This window comes from Panthera leo, chromosome B3, assembly GCF_018350215.1.
Source record: "Panthera leo isolate Ple1 chromosome B3, P.leo_Ple1_pat1.1, whole genome shotgun sequence".
Taxonomy (NCBI): domain Eukaryota; kingdom Metazoa; phylum Chordata; class Mammalia; order Carnivora; family Felidae; genus Panthera; species Panthera leo.
The window spans coordinates 39,455,819-39,475,042 of NC_056684.1; the positions used below are offsets into that span (position 1 = coordinate 39,455,819).

Below are 19,224 nucleotides of genomic sequence, written 5' to 3' on the forward strand. Positions count from 1 at the left end.
ACATGGAAAATCCGATAGACTCCACCAAAAGTCTGCTAGAACTGATACATGAATTCAGCAAAGTTGCAGGATACAAAATCAATGTACAGAAATCAGTTGCATTCTTATACACTAACAATGAAGCAACAGAAAGACAAATAAAGAAACTGATCCCATTCACAATTGCACCAAGAAGCATAAAATACCTAGGAATAAATCTAACCAAAGATGTAAAAGATCTGTATGGTGAAAACTATAGAAAGCTTATGAAGGTAATTGAAGAAGATATAAAGAAATGGAAAGACATTCCCTGCTCATGGATTGGAAGAATAAATATTGTCAAAATGTCAATACTACCCAAAGCTATCTACACATTCAATGCAATCCCAATCAAAATTGCACCAGCATTCTTCTCAAAACTAGAACAAGCAATCCTAAAATTCATATGGAACCACAAAAGGCCCCGAATAGCCAAAGTAATTTTGAAGAAGAAGACCAAAGCAGGAGGCATCACAATCCCAGACTTTAGCCTCTACTACAAAGCTGTCATCATCAAGACAGCATGGTATTGGCATAAAAACAGACACATAGACCAATGGAATAGAATAGAAACCCCAGAACTAGACCCACAAACGTATGGCCAACTCATCTTTGACAAAGCAGGAAAGAACATCCAATGGAAAAAAGACAGTCTCTTTAACAAATGGTGCTGGGAGAACTGGACAGCAACATGCAGAAGGTTGAAACTAGACCACTTTCTCACACCATTCACAAAAATAAACTCAAAATGGATAGAGGACCTGAATGTGAGACAGGAAACCATCAAAACCTTAGAGGAGAAAGCAGGAAAAGACCTCTCTGACCTCAGCCGTAGCAATCTCTTACTCGGCACATCCCCAAAGGCAAGGGAATTAAAAGCAAAAGTGAATTACTGGGACCTTATGAAGATAAAAAGCTTCTGCACAGCAAAGGAAACAACCAACAAAACTAAAAGGCAACTAACGGAATGGGAAAAGATATTTGCAAATGACATATCGGACAAAGGGCTAGTATCCAAAATCTATAAAGAGCTCACCAAACTCCACACCCGAAAAACAAATAACCCAGTGAAGAAATGGGCAGAAAACATGAATAGACACTTCTCTAAAGAAGGCATCCGGATGGCCAACAGGCACATGAAAAGATGTTCAACGTCACTCCTTATCAGGGAAATACAAATCAAAACCACACTCAGATATCACCTCACGCCAGTCAGAGTGGCCAAAATGAAGAAAGCAGGAGACTATAGATGCTGGAGAGGATGTGGAGAAACGGGAACCCTCTTGCACTGTTGGTGGGAATGCAAATTGGTGCAGCCGCTCTGGAAAGCAGTGTGGAGGTTCCTCAAAAAATTAAAAATAGACCTACCCTATGACCCAGCAATAGCACTGCTAGGAATTTATCCAAGGGATACAGGAGTACTGATGCATAGGGGCACTTGTACCCCCAATGTTTATAGCAGCACTCTCAACAATAGGCAAATTATGGAAAGAGCCTAAATGTCCATCAACTGATGAATGGATAAAGAAATTGTGGTTTATATACACAATGGAATACTACGTGGCAATGAGAAAAAAATGAAATATGGCCTTTTGTAGCAACATGGATGGAACTGGAGAGTGTGATGCTAAGTGAAATAAGCCATACAGAGAAAGACAGATACCATATGGTTTCACTCTTATGTGGATCCTGAGAAATGTAACAGAAACCCATGGGGGAGGGGAAGGAAAAAAAAAAAAAAAGAGGTTAGAGTGGGAGAGAGCCAAAGCATAAGAGACTGTTAAAAACTGAGAACAAACTGAGGGTTGATGGGGGGTGGGAGGGAGGGTAGGATGGGTGATGGGTATTGAGGAGGGCACCTTTTGGGATGAGCACTGGGTGTTGTATGGAAACCAATTTGACAGTAAATTTCATATATTAAATAAATAAATAAATAAATATATAAATAAATAAATAAAATAACTATATGCCTACAAATTCAGTAACCCAGATAGGCAAAGACGTAAACTGCAAAACTGACTCTAGAATAGAAACCCTTACTAGAGCTGTAATAAGTAAATAGATTGAGTTAATAATCAAAAAGCTTCCCAGAAAGAAAAACCCAGGACCAGATGGTGAATTCTATCAAATGTTTAAAGAAGGATTAACACCAATTGTGATGGACTGCATATTGATGCCCTGCCCCTACTCCTATGTTAAAGCCTTAACGTGATGGTATTTGGAAGTAGGGCCCTAGGGAAGTAATAACATCATCTGGTTGGAGCCCCCACAATGGGGTAATATCCTTAAGAAGAGAGCTATCCCTCTCAGTCATGGAAGGATACAGGGAGAAGACAGCTGTTCACAAACCAGGAAGAGCGCTCTAACAAGACGCCAGATCTGCTGTTGCCTTGATCTTAGACTTCCCAGCCTCCAGAACTGTGAGAAATAAATGTTCATCATTTAAGCCACCTAGTCTATGGTATCCTGTTATAGCAGCCTGAACTAAGACATCAATCCTTCACATACTCTTACAAAAGTAGAAGAAAAAGGAGCACTTCCTAACTCATTCTGTGAAGCTAATATTATAAGACAAAGACATCACAAGAAAAGAAAACTACAGAGCAATATCCCTTATTAATATAGGTGCAAAAATCCTCAACAAAATACTGGCAAATGAAATCCAGCAACATTTAGAAAGGATTTTGTTCCATGACCAACTGGGATTTATCCCAGGAATGCAATGTTGGTTCAATACACAAAACTCAATCAATGTGATATACCATATTATTGGAATAAAAGACACAAATTCTCTGGGGCACTTGGCTGGCTCAGTTGGTAGAACATGCAGCTCTTGATTTGGGGGTTGTGAGTTCAAGCCCCATGTTGGTTATAGAGATAAATAAAATTATTTTAAAAAAAAGACACATGTCTCAGTAGATGCAGAAAAAGCATTTGGGAAAATCAGCAAACTAGGAATAGAAGGGAATGTCCTCAACTGGATAAAGGGCATTTATGAAAAACCCCAAATTAACACCATACTCAATGGTGAAAAACGGAAAGATTTTCCCTTAAGATCAGGAACAAGACAACATTGTATTAGAAGTTCTAGCCAAAGCAGCCAGGAAAGAAAAAGAAGTAAAAGGCATCCAAATTGGAAAGGAAGAAGTTAAGCTATCTCTATTCATAGATGACATGATCATATATATAGAAAATCCTAGATATTCCACACCAAAAGCAAAACAAAACAAAACCACTTAGATTGTTTGAGTTAATAAATGCTTTCAGCAAGGTTGCAGGATAAAAGATAAGATACAAAACTCAGTCATATTTCTGTAACTAGCAATGCATCATCCAAAAATTGAGAGCAATTCCATGTACAGTAGCATCAAAAAGAATAAAATAATTAGGAATTTGTTCAACCAAGGAGGTGAAAGACTTGTACAATGAAAACTGCAAAACGTTGTTGAAAGAAATTAGACATAAATAAATGAAAATACATCCCATTTTCATATACTTAGAAGACTAAAATTTTTAAGATATCAGTACTATCCAAAGCAACCTATAGATTAACGTGCAATCCCTATCAAAATCGTAATGATTTTTTTTTTTCAAAAATAGAAAAACATATCCTCGAATTTATATGGAATCTCAGAGGGACCTCAAGTAACCAAAATCTTAGAATAGACCTGGATGACTCACACTTATTGATTTCAAAACTTACTACAAAGCTACTGTAATCTAAACGGTGTGGTACTGGCATAAAGACAGACATGTAGACCAATGGAATTGAATAGAGAGCCCAGAAATAAGCCCTCATATATATGGTCAAATGATTTTTGACAATGGGGCCAAGAACACCATTGGGGAAAGGACAGTCATTTCGACAAATGATGCTGGCAAAACTGGATATCCATATGCAAAAGAATGAAGTTGGAACCCCTTGTAAAACAAATTAACTCAAAGGGAATGCAAGCTGGTACAGCCACTCTGGAAAACAGTATGGAGGTTCCTCAAAAAAATAAAAATAGAACTACCCTACAACCCAGCAATTGCACTACTAGGCATTTATCCACGGGATACAGGTGTGCTGTTTTGAAGGGACACATGCACCCCCATGTTTATAGCAGCACTATGGACAATAGCCAAAGTATGGAAAGAGCCCAAATGTCCATCAATGGATGAATGGATAAAGAAGATGTGGTATATATATACAACAGAGTATTATTCGGCAATCAAAAAGAATGAAATCTTGCCATTTGCAACTATGTGGATGGAACTAGAGGGTATTATGCTAAGTGAAATTAGAGAAAGACAAATATCATATGACTTCTGAGTGAAGTCATGAGGACTTTAAGAGACAAAACAGATGAACATAAAGGAAGGGAAACAAAAATAGTATAAAAACAGGGAGGGGGACAAAACATAAGAGGCTCATATATATGGAGAACAAACTGAGGGTTACTGGAGGGGTTGTGGGAAGGGGGATGGGCTAAATGGGTAAGGGGCACTAAGGAATCTACTCCTGAAATCATTGTTGCACTATACACTAATTTGGATGTAAATTATTAAAAAAAAAAATTAAAGAAAAAAAAACAAATTAACTCAAGATGGATTAAAGACCTAATGTGAGATCTGAAACTATAAAACTCCTAGGAGAAAACAGGGCAAAATCATTCATGACATTAGATTTGGCAGTGATTTCTTGGATATTACACCAGAGGCCCAAGCAACACAAGAAAAAATACAAAAATTGGAATTCATGAAAATTTAAAATTTTGTGCATTAAAAGGTATCAGGAATGTAAAAAGGCAACCCATAGAATGGAAGAAAATAATATCCAGAATAGATTTGAAAAATTTCTAAAACACAACGACAACAAAAAGCCAATTAAAAATGGGCAAGGACTTGAATAGACATTTCTCCAAAGAAGACATATAGGTGGCCAATAAGCACAAGAAAAGATGCTCAACATCATTAATTACTAGGGAAATACAAATCAAATCTATAGTGAGATTCCACCTCACACCATTAGGCTGGCTACTGTCCCCCCCCCCCCAACAAAAACAAAAACCAAAAATAACAAATGTTGGTGAAGATATAGAAAATTGGAACTTTTATACATTATTACTGGGAATGTAAAATGGTACAGCTGCTGTGGAAAACAGTATGTCAGTCCCTTCAAAAAATTAAAAATGGACTTAAAAGCAGGGTCTGCAAGAGAGATTTTTACATCCATGTTCATAGCAGCATTATTCATAATAGCTAAAGTGTGGAAACAACCCATGTGTCCATTGAAGGATGAATGAGTAAGCAAAATGTGGTCTATACGTACAATGGAATATTATTCCTCCTTAAAAAAGAAGTTAATTCTGGCACATACTATAACATGGATGAACCTCGAGGACATTATGTACATGAAATAAGCCAATCACAAAAAGACAAATACTGTACAATTCCTCTTATGAGTCACTTACTAGAGTAGTCAAAAATCATACAGACAGAAGTAGAACGATAGTTGACAGCAGTTGGGGCAGGGGGCAACGGAATTAATGTTTAATGGGTATAGGGTTTCAGTTTCACAAGAGGGAAGAGAGTTGAGGTGGATGGTGGTGATGGCTGCACGTTATGAATGTACATAATACCACTGACCTACAAGATGGTTAAGATAGTAACTTATGTATGTATTTTACCACAATCTTTAAATTTGAGAAAAAGAATTTTAAAAGGAAGCCATCTTAAAACTTTAAAATTCATTGGTCTGTGTGATCTAGCTCTAAAATGCTGAGAGCTTTGAGGTCCTTGTTTGAGCTCTGAAATTCTGTATTTCTTTAGTTGGCAGAAATGACCTAGAGATGCCTTCTTGGCCTCTAATTTTTTAGTTCTGTGATATTTCAAAATCTTGATTGTTGTTAATATCGAGTATAAATTGCTAAATGCCCTCATTTCTTTATGAATTTTTACAGATGCATTTGATAAAGAATACAAGATGGCATACGATCGCCTCACACCTAGTCAAGTCAAGAGTACACACAACTGTGATCGACCACCAAGTACAGGGGTGATGGAATGTCGAAAAACCTTTGGAGAACCTTATCTTTAAGATATGCACGTGCGTGTATACTTTCAATATGTATTGTATAGTCAGTGTATAAAATAATATTTGGAGATTCTAAACTCTTTCTCTTCGATTTTTGAAAATGCATTTGTAAATGGTTCAGAAAGCCCAGATAGCTCTTGTACAGAATGTTCTAAGAAGAGAAGAGTGACAAGTGAAGAGAGAGCCATTTTGTTTCTCATCTCTTTGTTTTTTTTTTTTTTTTCTTTACTTCTCCTGTAACCAGTAATTAAGTATTTTTGTGACAAGGAAATCCCTAGACAAAATTACTTCTCAAAATAAGACACCTGTTTTGTGGTTTCTCTTGGAAGAAACATGTTGAAAAAATCATGAATGGAACTCGAAGTATTTCCTGTTTTCATAGACTATTCAAATGTTTTGACCATGAAGTTGTATTATACATATTTTAAATTGTTTATAGTAAGTTGATATTTTTTTAATTTTTAAACTTAATATAGCAAACAAAATGAACTGAAACTTACGAAGCAAGCAATTAAGTGCTTATTTTCCTTGTCTGCTGCTATTTGAAGTAATTAGTACAGCTGCAGATCTCTATATGTATAGCTATCTATATCTATCTATCTATATATATATATATTTTATTACTTGGGAGAATGATTCAAAACTGTCAGCGCTAGTGTCAGTGTTGTGCTAGGATTGCATGTTAGTACCGCTAAGCCTGACTGCAGTGAGTGGATGAAAGCCAGGGTGCGCACTGCCCAGACTGACTCATTGAGCCTTGTCGAAGGAGAGCCGGGGAGGTTCCAAGTCTGCTTCTGCAAAATCAGGTTCAGTATACCATGACTGAAAATGTTCTCTATTGCTAACAGATACAGACAGTACACAGGGATAGCTTACAAAGCCAAAAATCAATTTAGATTTTAATATTCTATACGAACACTTGTGTTGGGAAATATGTCAGACAACTTATTCCAGATTTTACCCTTATTTTAATATCTAAAATGTGGCATATGATGCAGATTGTATCATATTTATCTGGAATATGACCTATTGGAGTATTCTGTTCATATTATATATATATATATAAATAAACAAGATATTTTTTCAAAAATAGAAAAATAATAACTCTCTAAAAGTACAGCCAGGTAGAATTTCCCATATTGAGGAACTTGGCTTTTTCAATAAGCCTTCAGAATCTGAAGTTTATGGAATCTAAAATCCAGAAATATCCAGAAATCAGACAATAAATTGAACGTTTAAACACCATAGGTATTAGAAAGACTCTTAAAAAGTATTTTTAGTCCCATTATTTCAAATATCACTTTCTTTGGTAATTTCTGATAAAAAGTATTCTTTGGCTATTAGAGTTATTTATAGATTTCCAGTATGTGTGTGTGCGTGGTTGCACACATTGTCATGAAGGAGAGAATTCTCTAGACAGTTTCATAGAAGAAAAATGTGGATGGTTCCAAATCTGGTGTGTAAGCCAGTAGAGCCCAGGACACTTGTCCTGGGGATATCTGAGACTTAGAATCAGTTTAGCTGCGCAAAAACTACCTTGTGAGTTCACACCATTAGTGAATAGCATCAAGCTGAAACATTTCACAGCTTTCTACCCTGGGAAGTCATGGGGAGAGTTTAAAAAATGTGAAATTTTAGTTCAAATTAGTTTGGGACTGACCTTGCTTACTTGAAAAACCTGGTGCTATGCACATTTATATGCCTTTCCTTTGTAAATACAACTCCAGTCTCCTTCACTCTTCATATCCAAGTTTCACATCCTAAAGGAGTCTTTTGTTCCCTACATCGCTTGATAATTGTCAAATGAGAGAAACATTTGATAGGTGAGTCTTTTGGCATTGGCAACAAATATCCCTCCAAATAGGGTTCTGGGGTTCTATTCTGTTTTTGTGTCCTGGGGTTTTGTTTCCCTTATAAGAACAGCTTTCGCTGTTGTTTAACTTGTCTTTGACACAAACTATATGTAAGAATTATAGTTTATTGATTTCAAGTACCTAACCAGAAAAAAAATGAGGTAAAGCCCATTCATTATGGTTCAAACTCCTATGGGGAAAGGTGAGTATAGTTTTTATCTCCTCCCATACACACAGAGTTTTTGTTCTGTTTTTCATTGGGTTTTATTTCCTCTACTTTTAATTCCCAGGGAATATTATTTGTGCAAATTTAGTCTTTAAAAATAAAACCAAAAACATGAGTAGAATGTAGTAAACCCTGCTCAAAAGAAAATTAAAATCTAGATCATCCTTTAAAATAACTCTATACAAACTTCTCTTCAATTTTCTCTCTGTTGAAGATACATTTTGAAGAATCATGGCCAACCAATCTGGTTGGAGAGAAATACACTTTTGCTACATTATCTGTCTCTTGTTTTCTTACTCTTAGTTTTGTTTATATGTTTAATAGTTGAAAATAAACCCTGCTGTGTCCTGGTATAACTTGTTCCTACTTCCTCTCACGGTATTAATGTCATGCATTTGTATTTTGTATCTTATTTCAGTATTCCGCTTTTTCTTCCTACTGTCAGATGGGGAATTATGCAGCCTGTTCATATTCTGATTTTTGTCTTTTCTCCCCCTGATTTTTTTTTTTGGGGGGGGGGGGGAACGGCGTGAGGTTGTGATAAATCCCTAAAACTACCAGCTTATTTTGTTTTAAGGTTTTCTAAGATGTTTATACATTTTTGTATATAGAGAAATGGCCCCTGAAAATGTTGGTTCAGCATTTTTAGTGATAAATACTTATTTTATGCTGGTCATTACCATGATGCCTATTGAAACTAGCAAGTGTTAGCCTGCTCTATAGAGAAGCTGTTACAGTGTATTTCTTTCTTTTTTTTTTTTTTTTTTATTTAAATTTTTTTTTTTTCAACGTTTTTTATTTATTTTTGGGACAGAGAGAGACAGAGCATGAACGGGGGAGGGGCAGAGAGAGAGGGAGACACACAGAATTGGAAACAGGCTCCAGGCTCCGAGCCATCAGCCCAGAGCCTGACGCGGGGCTCGAACTCACAGACCGCGAGATCGTGACCTGGCTGAAGTCGGACGCTTAACCGACTGCGCCACCCAGGCGCCCCTGTTACAGTGTATTTCTAAATACGTTTTAAGTATATGGTTAGAAAATACCCGTTAGAAAATACCCGTTTTTAGTATGGTAATGTGAGGTAGCCCAGTTTTATTTTTATTTTTCCCACTAGAACTTGAAAGCTGCTATTAGGCACTTCCAAGTGCCTTGGGAAAGAACAGGCTGCCTCTTTAAGAGGGTCCTTGGCCCCTTTGTGTGGTAGAGTTGGTGTGCTCCGTCTTTCCTGTTTGGATACAAGACCAAGTTTTATTTCAGAATTGAACCACTAGCAGTTACATACCAGTTTACCTTAATATTCTCAGGCTTATTATCTTCTTATCCCTTCACACTAGCCTCTTCCTCTGGCCTCAAAGCAAGTGCATTTGCTGGCTTAATTATTGTCGTTTACAAAATTAGCAGTGCACAAATTAGTATAGGAGTTTGTCTCTCACTCAGGTGGGTGTGCATGTGCTTATCCTCTGAGATGGTAACAGACTTTCCTGATGAAGTCTCTGCGGCCTTCCCACGGTTGCTGTCCTTTGCATGGCTCCCTCCTTTTGTCTGTAAAGATTTTTTTTCAAACATTGTGCTGTGATAGAGCCACTGGAGCAACTGACAGAATTTTCTGTAAATGAAATTCTCCAGGCTTTGCCTGCTCATCACAGTGAAGACCTAAAGCTTGCCTTTGGTTGCGAAGGCAACCATGTTGTCTTAGGCCAGGGTGGCCTGCTTGGCTCCAGTACCCCCCACTCCCCACCCACACCAGGCAAAGACAGCCGTGATCATGAGCCCTCTCTGCACCTTCCATAGTGACCAGTCCGAAAACACATCGCAGGTGGCACCTATGGAGGGACCCTCCCGCAAAAAAAGGAATCAGATCCCCAGGGTATTCTTTGGCACGGAAGGCCAGCCAGTTCTTCAAATGTATCTACGAGGCTGTGCCCTACACACTAAATTCCAGTTCCTGACCTCTTTGGTATCAGTCTTTAAAGAAATGATCATTATGATATAGACAACGGTGTCCTAAAGGGCCAAGCCTATAATTTGATGAAAACATTTTCAGATCTATTGATGAAAGTAACCATTTAACCATGTATAGTAACCATTTAAACATAACACCATTTTTCAAAAATTTGGAAGGAATCTTTTCTTAGTACTATATAGAAACTTAACCCATTAAATTAGGAAGACACTCACATTTTTAGAAATTTGACCCAAACCCATTACCAGGGTCATCAAGGAAATGGAACCTCCAGAGGGAGGGAGCAGTCATCTCTGCAGCCACTGTCTTCCAGCTGAGATGCCCAGCTGGGACACTTCAGACTTCCTGGGCTGAATGAGTGATCTAGTATGTGTCCGTTGTAACTCAGTAGATCATTTTGCCTACCAAATGAGAGGGCCGTGTCACCATTATCTTGACATTTTAAGATGACTCTTTATCCTACAACAGCATAATTCTAATAAACTGTAGGCTTATAAATATGACAAAAATTTTAATTTCCAAGCATAACAAATTGATCTTATAAAAATTACATAAGTTTTCCATCTCCCTGAAATCTCCTTTCTCCTGCCCACCCCAGTGACTTCTTACTCATCCATCAAGACCCAGCTTTCATTTTACTTGACCCTTTCTGTCATAGTGTGAAGTGATCAGATCATCCTTTCTAAGCAAAGAGAAATGCCAAAAATCCAGCAAGCTAATCAGAAAAAGAATGTTAGATCATTAGAGTTGACTCTAATCATGAAATGACTGTCCAACACTTTTTCATGACAAAATGTTCCACTGTCCATCACTCCTTATCAGTCATTCTGGGGAAGGCATCAGATCCCAGACTCTCAGGTGATGCCCCTGAAGCTAGCTGGAATTAGACACAGATGCCCAGAGTTTGGGCATTGGGGTCACCCTTCTGTAGGCATTGTTCTCTCCTGTTCCTAGGCCATGGCATATGGAGACTGGGCAAATGCAGCAGCAACGGCAAGGAGGATAAGTAAGAAAATGGAATGTGAACATGATTCCATATTCTTCTTCTTGAGCATTCTGACCCAGTGACCTAAAGATACAGATGAACTCATCCATGTTGGTAAAATAAAATACCATGGGGACTCACAATTTATTGAAATTTAATAAAAGTCATTTCCAAAGAATGTGAATCCTGGGGTAGTGAGGCCATTAATTAATCAGCCCATCTGAAGAGATGGATTATGGACTAAAGTATTTTCAGTACAGCCCTTCAACACCAAAATGTTTGATTTTTTTTTTTCCACATCACATCTGTCCTGTTATATTCCAGTCTGAATCCTCTCACGTTTGTAATTAAAGCCATATTTGCCGTCATAATCTATAGTCACCTGAGCTCCTTTTGCTCTGAAACCAGGAACACGGAACTGCTTCATTTCTAGCGGTCCCCTAACTGAGTGCTAGTAAAAGCAGCAAGCAGTGGTATTTAACATACAAGCACTTCGAATTGCACAAGCACTGCTTAAATAACCACACAATTTTTAAAAACACAGAAGTCCTTTACACTAGCTATTAGAAGTAGTAATACTCTTTTTCTCACTGTGTTGTCGTTATGTTAAGCATTTTTGGAATTTCTCCTTTGTAATTGCCTTAAGAGCCACATGTAAGCCACACGGGAAATCAATCTGGCTTTATCATCCAATGTAGGTTGGCATACAGAAGTAGCATTACCCCACAAGATCTCTTACTTTATATAGCAGACTTGGACCTACTGATTTTGGACTCTTTTTAAAATCACTCCCCTGGGGCGCCTGGGTGGCTCAGTTGGTTGAGCGTCCAACTTCGGCTCAGGTCATGATCTCACAGTTTGTGGGTTCGAGCCCCGCATCGGGCTCTGTGCTGATGGCTCGGAGCCTGGAGCCTGCTTCGGATTCTGTGTCTCCCTCTCTCTCTGCCCCTCCCCTGCTCGTGCTCTGTCTCTCTCTGTCTCAAAAATAAATAAAACATTTAAAAAAATAATGAAATAAAATCACTCCCCTTCTGACTCACTAGTAGCATTTGTCACTGTTAGGTGAGAATATGCTGGAGGAGCAAAGTCAGGACAGCTTTGTATGACTGTCTAATCCCCCAAGGTGACCACTTGATGGAGACAACACTAATTTGGATTTTCTAGTAAGTACATATTTTTAAGTAGCCCTCCCTAATATCCCACCCCCCTTCTGGTACAACGGCGAATTATACATTTTCATTTGGGGGGCTACTTATTTTAATTTCATGTTTCAGAAGTGCAAAAGAAGAGCTAAGGGAGTCTTTTTAAGCTATCAAATATCAGTACACATTTTACTGGGCTACAGTGTGTAATGATCATTGATTCCTGTTATACTTTTTTTTTTCCGAGTCTTAGCTCCTTAAACCCACCAATAACTGGATGTGTAATGTTTACAACCCTGGTGGAACCTCATGTTTTAAACAGAAAAAGAGAGGACGGCAAGTTGCAGTGTGTGCTTGGGACAGGGGCCAAAGGGTGGGGTGTAGACCACATCTGTGTCTTTGGGTCAGCAGCCTTTCAGGAATGATCAGGGAACTGTGAGTATAGGGGCTTGTCCTGCTACTGTGCCTGTCCCAGCCCTCACCCCCAAATGATCCCTCATTCCGAAAACCCTCTGGCTCCAGAGGTCCTTCTACTGGCCTCCACGTGATAGCTGCCAACATCAGGCAGGGGTAAAAACTCCATCCCTCCAGAGGTGAGACAATCCACAACGAGCTGCGGGTGTTTCCAAGGCTAACATTCAGTCCCCGATCACATTCCCATCAGTGGCTCTTTGCCACTCTGGTCTCTCTCATGATGGACCACGTTCATTCTTTTGTTAATGTAACAAGAAGTATGGTAGCTTCTGGCATGGTTTTCTGATCCACGTCCATTGTGAGCAACAGCGACTCTGCCTCAGACAGATACAGGACAGGAAATGATTCGATCTTCTAACATCACACTGATTATCAGGAATACAAAGTAAAGGAGGAACATTGTGAAGCCCAGGATCTTGTTCATTCTCCATTTGCATGATGCAATTGAAGAGATCACAAACAGGAGCATGAGAAAAAGCAAAACAATTGCACAAAACAAGCCGTTGCTGCTGACTGGAACAGGCTGTAATCCATTGATAAGAGAGAACAGCAACCAAGGGACAGGCAGGCTGCAAGATTGAAGAAACAATGTGAATATTCTGAATGTCTGCACTAATCCCATAAACATAAATAGTATTTTACAATTTACAAAGCACTTATTTTTCCACACACACGAGAAAGCTTATGAAATAGAGCAGAAAATAATAGCCCCATTTCACAGATGAGGAAACGAAGTTCATGGAAATTGAATTACATGCCCAAGGTCTCACAGCTAATAACAAGGAGTTCTATATTAAAACTGAAATTTTCAGGGTCTGAGTGGGTATTTTTTTCTTTATAATTCATGACTTTCCTGTGAGTAACCCAGGTGAGCTGATGTGTGACTCTTCCATCTGTAAATTTTTGTGATCAGTCCTAGCTCAGGCTAACATGTCTTTACGTTTAAATTAGCCTGAGCTAGGACTTACCATAAAAATTTAGAAAAATCAAAGCCACCACCCAAATCCAGGATATGCCCGTGGAAATGAAAATAGCCCAGAGGTTGGGCTCTGACAAAGTTGGGAGGAGGGGGCAAGAGAATGGGTACAGGAGGATGCGGCATTTGCTTGTTTAGACAAAATGCTTTTAGAGCCTCTGAGCTGGCAGGATCCCAAACACAAAGGAGCAGAAGTATCAGCGAGTGAGATTGAGTCATTGCTCCTTCCGGCCCCACTTCCAGTGGGGGTCAGTGAGCAGAGCATCTGACTGAATTTGGGAATGAAATTTAAAGGACTTTGTTTTTCGATTCATCTATAAATTCTAGTCAGTTACATTTCAGACAGCATTTTTGTTCTGTTATCCCCTCAGGCTGTGATGAACGAAGGGAGGACACTTTGATGCCTTGTAGAAACTAATAATGCCCTTTTATTCCATGTATAAATAATGAAACCAAAAACCAGCAAACAGAGCCAACACCGTGTTTTCCAGTCATTCTTAATATGCCTTGGAAAGCAACTTTGCCACTCACCCCACGGTGATATCAAATATGTTACTGCCCACAGAGCTGGACACAGCCATGTCTCCCAGGCCTTTCCGAGCGACAATCACACTGGTGATGAGGTCAGGAATGGACGTGCCTGCTGCTAGGATCGTCAAACCCATGATCTCTTCTGAAATCCCTATTGTTTCACCAACCTAGTAAAAAGTAACAGCGATGATAAGCCATGGCAACAGCAAAAGGAAAAATCTGAAGCTCTTCAAAGCACCAACCACATGCTACTTTGTGCAAACCCAACACTTTTCCGGAGAGCTCAGCATACTCCCGCGGCCTCGGAGGGAGGGTATGGCGAACCGACAGCTGGGGAGATGGGCCACGGAGAGAAGGAGCAGGGCCCCTGCTCAAGGCTGCAGGGAATGACGCAGCTCCTTTCTGGAGTACACGTCTCTCCCTGATACCAGCTGTCACTGATATTCCAGCTATAACACCTGCACCTTCTCAGAACTGCCCCTCCGAACACCTGTTCGTGTCACGTTTCCATCTCCAGAACCACGGACACCTGCTATGTGCCAGTTAGAGGCTGGAAATAGAAGTATGGGCACCACAACACTGCCCCTACCCTCAGCCTACTGAAAGAAAAAAGCTCGTGAACAACAATTACAGGTAGAACAGGAAAGCAATGGGCACTCAGAGGAAGACTCACTGGATGCCAGAGACAAGGCAAAATTGAGCTTCCTCTCGCAAGTGTGTCCAACATCGCCAGGTGGGGAGGAGCAGGGCATCCATGACAGAGAAAGCCTGGAGTAAGGCTAATAAGCAATGGTCAGTTGGGTCAGACTGTGAAGGGCCTTCTCTGCGAGGCTACAGCATGAGCGTTAAGACAGAAGAGCGCACTTGAAAACACTACACTCACTGGAAGAAAAAAGGCAAATTTGACCCTTCGTAAACAATCTAGAAACTACAAAGTCACTTGAGCCTCACCGTTCCCTGGGTACTGGCCATTGACCCTGAAGGTAAAAATTGTCCTTGGGCCCCACTGACGTTGGATATAGTTCCTGCTGTTCACTCACCTGGTGAGCCCACCAGACCATGAGGTATGAGAAAATGGCTATCCACACGATGGATCCCAGGAAGGTGATAACAAAAAACTTCCTAGACTCCTATTTGCAAGTTTGAAAAGGAAGAGAAATAAGTTGCAGATGCTAAAGGTCATTGGCCCTTCTGAGGGAGCCCCAGAATCAGGGACGGGATCTGCTGAGTGAGTGATGGAGAGGATCTGGGGATGTGTCAGCTGAGATCTGGATCTCCAGTGAGGACCCTGGGATGGTGGCCTGCAGGGGAGTCCAGCCAGCAGGGCATTCAGCAGTCACCAAACTGAAGAGGACTGTTTGCTTGCCCTAGAGCCAGACTTGCCTAGGTGTTTGGTTTGGTATCTGCCACCTCCCCCCTACCCCACCCATCTCTGGACCTAGAGCGTATGGATGGCCTTTGGGTAGGGTATGTTAGCGCTTTCCCTATAAATGAGAATACTGGGTAGAAACAGTACTTTCCCCCTAGGTTTTCAGAATATGCCTGGAAATACAGGGGCGGAGTGGGGGCGTCTTGGCATCATTCCCATATTAAAATCGAGAAAACTGAGAATAGGAGTTGAGGGACCAGATCACATGCTGATAGTGAGGAAATAAGCATGTCTTAGGGTCTCCCAAGCCCACCGGTATGTCCCCATAGGTGCATGGTCCCATCTGGAGCTACAAGTTGCATCCCAGATACTCTCTGTGGTTGAGCCCTGCCAAGCTGGTTTGCCTTCTTGAGCGGGAGTGCCTAGAGACTCCACAGATTCCCTGGGGTACAGCTGGGCAAACTCACCAGCCTCCGGACATCAGGCACCGTCAACCACAGTGGGAACACAATGGGCAGGAGGAAGAGGTAAATGGCTTGCTTCTGCCTGGTGTCGGGCCACTCCAGGGACAAAGGCTCCTCATTTGCCTCCTCTTCTTCCTCATCGTCCTCCTCTTCCTCATCGTCTTCCTCTTCCTCATCGTCCTCCTCTTCCTCTTCGTCCTCCTCCTCTTCTTCCTCCTCTTCATCTTTACTGTCACCTCCATCACCTCCCCCTTCACCATCTGTACCTTTCTCGTCACTTTTGGCTTCACCTTGACTCTCAGCATTGAATTCCTGCTCTTCATTTTCACCCTCATCAGCTTTCATTTCACCCTCTTCTGCTTGGAGTTCACCTTCACCTCCACCTTCATCAGCTTTCACGTCCTCATCTTCTGCTTGGAGTTCACTGCCATGTTCACCTTCTTCTCCTTCTGCTTCAATTTCACCTTCACCTTCCAGTTGAGTCTCACCTCCACCTTGCTCCCCATTTTTGCCTTCACCAGGAGCTTCACCCTCTTCAGCTACTATTTCACCTGTGCTCTCAGCTCCAGCCACATCTCCTCCCTGCAATCCAAAGCCAACAAATTAATGTGTAATAACTGCTGGGTTTGTTTTCCCTCCCACTTTTCCCCCACTTTGTTGTTGTTGCTGTTCTCAGAATGGATCTAAAAACTTGATTAGGAGGAGAAATCATTCAGCAAAATTACTCCACAACCACAACAGTGGTTGTCCTTTCTTCAGGGATGGAAAACTCACCACCTAAGGCACCCTCTGTATCTTGGCAACTCTGATTAGAGTCCATATTTGTAACAAGGTTCTACTCTCTGTGCATAGGTTGACTCTTTGGAGCCACACAGAACAAAGCTAATCACTCTTTCATGAGGCAGCTCTTTCCCCTGAGTTAAAGATTCCCAGTCCCTTCCTTTATTCTGTGCTATGGCCTGGAGCCTCCTCCCCATCTTGGTGAACTCATTCTAGTTAGATTATACCCCATGAGGAAGCTTTAAAAACTGAAACAGAACACCACACGTAATAGGATTGGACCACAGAATGGAATAAGATTATCACTTCCCTCTCTTGGATACCTACTTCCATTAATGTTGCCTAATATTGCATATCTTTTGGTGGTTACATTGCTGAGCCTCCTAAAACTTCTAAATTGTTATATTACCTTATGTATGTAAAACTATGATGGTAATACCTATTTACTGGGGGGTTTTATGTGCCAGGCACTATGTTAAGTGGCTTCAATAATAATAGCTAGCACTTACTGTGTCTCATGAGTCAATTAACTTATGATATAGATGGAATTAAACCCATCTGACAGATGGAGAAACTAGGGTACAGAATAGTTAAATAACTTGCCCGTGGTCCACACAGTGGTCCACATGGTGTAAGTGATAAAGTTGGGATTTGTCATATGGATAGTCCAGCTCTTGGCCTCTTAACCACCAAGCTACCCCTCTTCGCAAATGCCAGGGCTGAATGAGATCTTTGGTTCTCAGTTGGGGAGCTTAGTATAAATACTAATTTTCAAAATAAGTTAATAAAATAAAAGAAATCCAGATGTCCTGGCCCCTCCTGGACCAACTGAATTAGAATCTCTGTGATGAGAACTAAGCCAAGAATCTATTTTAACATGCTCACAAGTGCTCCTAATAGATGCATTTGCAGACCAGTGTTTGGGAACCAAACACTGTGACTCCATGCACTCTAAAAGGCATTGATTCTGAGTGTCCTCAGATTAGGTGCCCAACTAACCTATAGCAACATGCCTGGCCTGTCCCTTGAGCAAGTGACCTGCGCTGTGTGCTCATAGAGTATGTCATCTGTAACGAAGTTCACACAGCCAACCCCAAGGGATACTCAGTGATTCTCAACTCCACTGCATATTCAGATCACCTGAGGGTTTTAAAAACATTCATACCCACCCCAGATACTCTAACTTAATGGTCGAGAGTACATTTTTTTCATTTTTAATGTTTTTTATTTATTCTTGAGAGAAAGGGAGACAGAGCATGAGCCAGGGAGGGGCACAGCAAGAGAGACACAGAATCTGAAGCAGACTCTAGGCTCTGAGCTGTCAGCACAGAGCCCGACACAGGGCTCGAACCCACGAGCCGTGAGATCATGACCTGAGCCGAAGTCGGATGCTCAACCGACTGAGCCACCTAGGTGCCCCTGAAATACTTCCTGCCCTCCCTCCCCCAGCCCCATCAGGAGAGAAGGCTTACTGGGGGAGATGACAAGTCATTTAAATCCATAGGTGTGGGAGTGTCTGCCCAGCCTGCACCCTTTTCTCTGAGAACTGTCACCCCTAACACCCTCTGAATTGGTGGCTCCGTTCTTCTGTGTTGGAGTCAGAGCACCCCAGCACTCCCTGTCACAGCTTAGACACAGGCTGGATCCCTGACCTGTGACCTGGTTTAAACAGATTCTCTCTTCTGAGACTGGGAGCCGGTCATCGGTTGACCCCCATAATGGACTGGGGCCTAGAGTGGTGCTATGTGTGCTAATAAGAAAGTAAATGCGGGGCACCTGGGTGGCTCAGTCGGTTAAGCACCCGACTTCGGCTCAGTTCGTGATTTCACGGTTCATGAGTTCAAACCCCACATCAGGCTCCGAGTCTGGTTGGGATTCTCTCTCTCTCCCTCTCTCTCTCTGCCCCTCCCCACTCGCACTCTCTCTCTCTTCCCAAAATAAATAAAAATTGAGAGGAAAAAAAGTCTGCACACAGGGAAGGGAACATGAGGGAGCAAAGACAGACAGAAGCCACTAGGGTCACAGCTGCCTGCTTAGAACTGGGGGCAGTTCTTTGTGAAATGGAGCTTCGCTTCTGGCCCTGGGATTCCAGGAGATCTCTCTGTCTCCTCTTAATCCCTTGTACTTGAGCTGGCTGTAGTGGGTCTACTCAGGACACTCATGATACCATCAAGAGGTCTTAGACACTAAACCCAAAGTTGCTGGCTTAAGGATGAGGTATAATTGACTATTTCTCGGTGGCAAACTAAAAAAAAACAAACAGGGGTGGAACCTGCAAACTAAATGCAAGTGTATCACTGACCGTCATCGACTCCCTTTCTGATTGGGCTGCTGGCCCGAGGGAGGCCCCACACCCTCACTGTC

The 19,224-nt window shown here is 41.1% G+C and overlaps 3 protein-coding genes across 10 annotated transcripts in view; 2 read left to right on the plus strand and 1 right to left on the minus strand.

The window, feature by feature from the left end:
- The window catches only part of DENND4A (DENN domain containing 4A), a 128,588-nt gene extending 121,451 nt beyond the window's left edge, over nt 1–7,137 (plus strand). For 7 of the 8 annotated variants that reach the window (XM_042941668.1, XM_042941670.1, XM_042941672.1 and 4 more), the window contains one exon: nt 5,964–7,137. In XM_042941668.1, the coding sequence (XP_042797602.1) occupies nt 5,964–6,100 (137 nt within the window). In that variant the 3' untranslated portion in view covers nt 6,101–7,137. The remainder of the gene's footprint in view (nt 1–5,963) is intronic. The other variant, XM_042941675.1, reaches the window with a different exon arrangement.
- A 4,949-nt stretch (nt 7,138–12,086) lies between these two features.
- The window catches only part of SLC24A1 (solute carrier family 24 member 1), a 28,332-nt gene continuing 21,194 nt past the window's right edge, over nt 12,087–19,224 (minus strand). Inside the window, exons 6-9 of the mRNA XM_042941680.1 lie at nt 16,084–16,662; nt 15,288–15,377; nt 14,248–14,414; nt 12,087–13,309 (exon numbers count right to left, since the gene is read on the minus strand). Of these exons, the coding sequence (XP_042797614.1) occupies nt 13,060–13,309; nt 14,248–14,414; nt 15,288–15,377; nt 16,084–16,662 (1,086 nt within the window). The 3' untranslated portion in view covers nt 12,087–13,059. The remainder of the gene's footprint in view (nt 13,310–14,247; nt 14,415–15,287; nt 15,378–16,083; nt 16,663–19,224) is intronic.
- The window catches only part of INTS14 (integrator complex subunit 14), a 68,266-nt gene continuing 65,114 nt past the window's right edge, over nt 16,073–19,224 (plus strand). The window contains exon 1 of the mRNA XM_042941678.1: nt 16,073–16,143. The gene's annotated coding sequence lies outside the window, so the exon portion shown is untranslated. The remainder of the gene's footprint in view (nt 16,144–19,224) is intronic.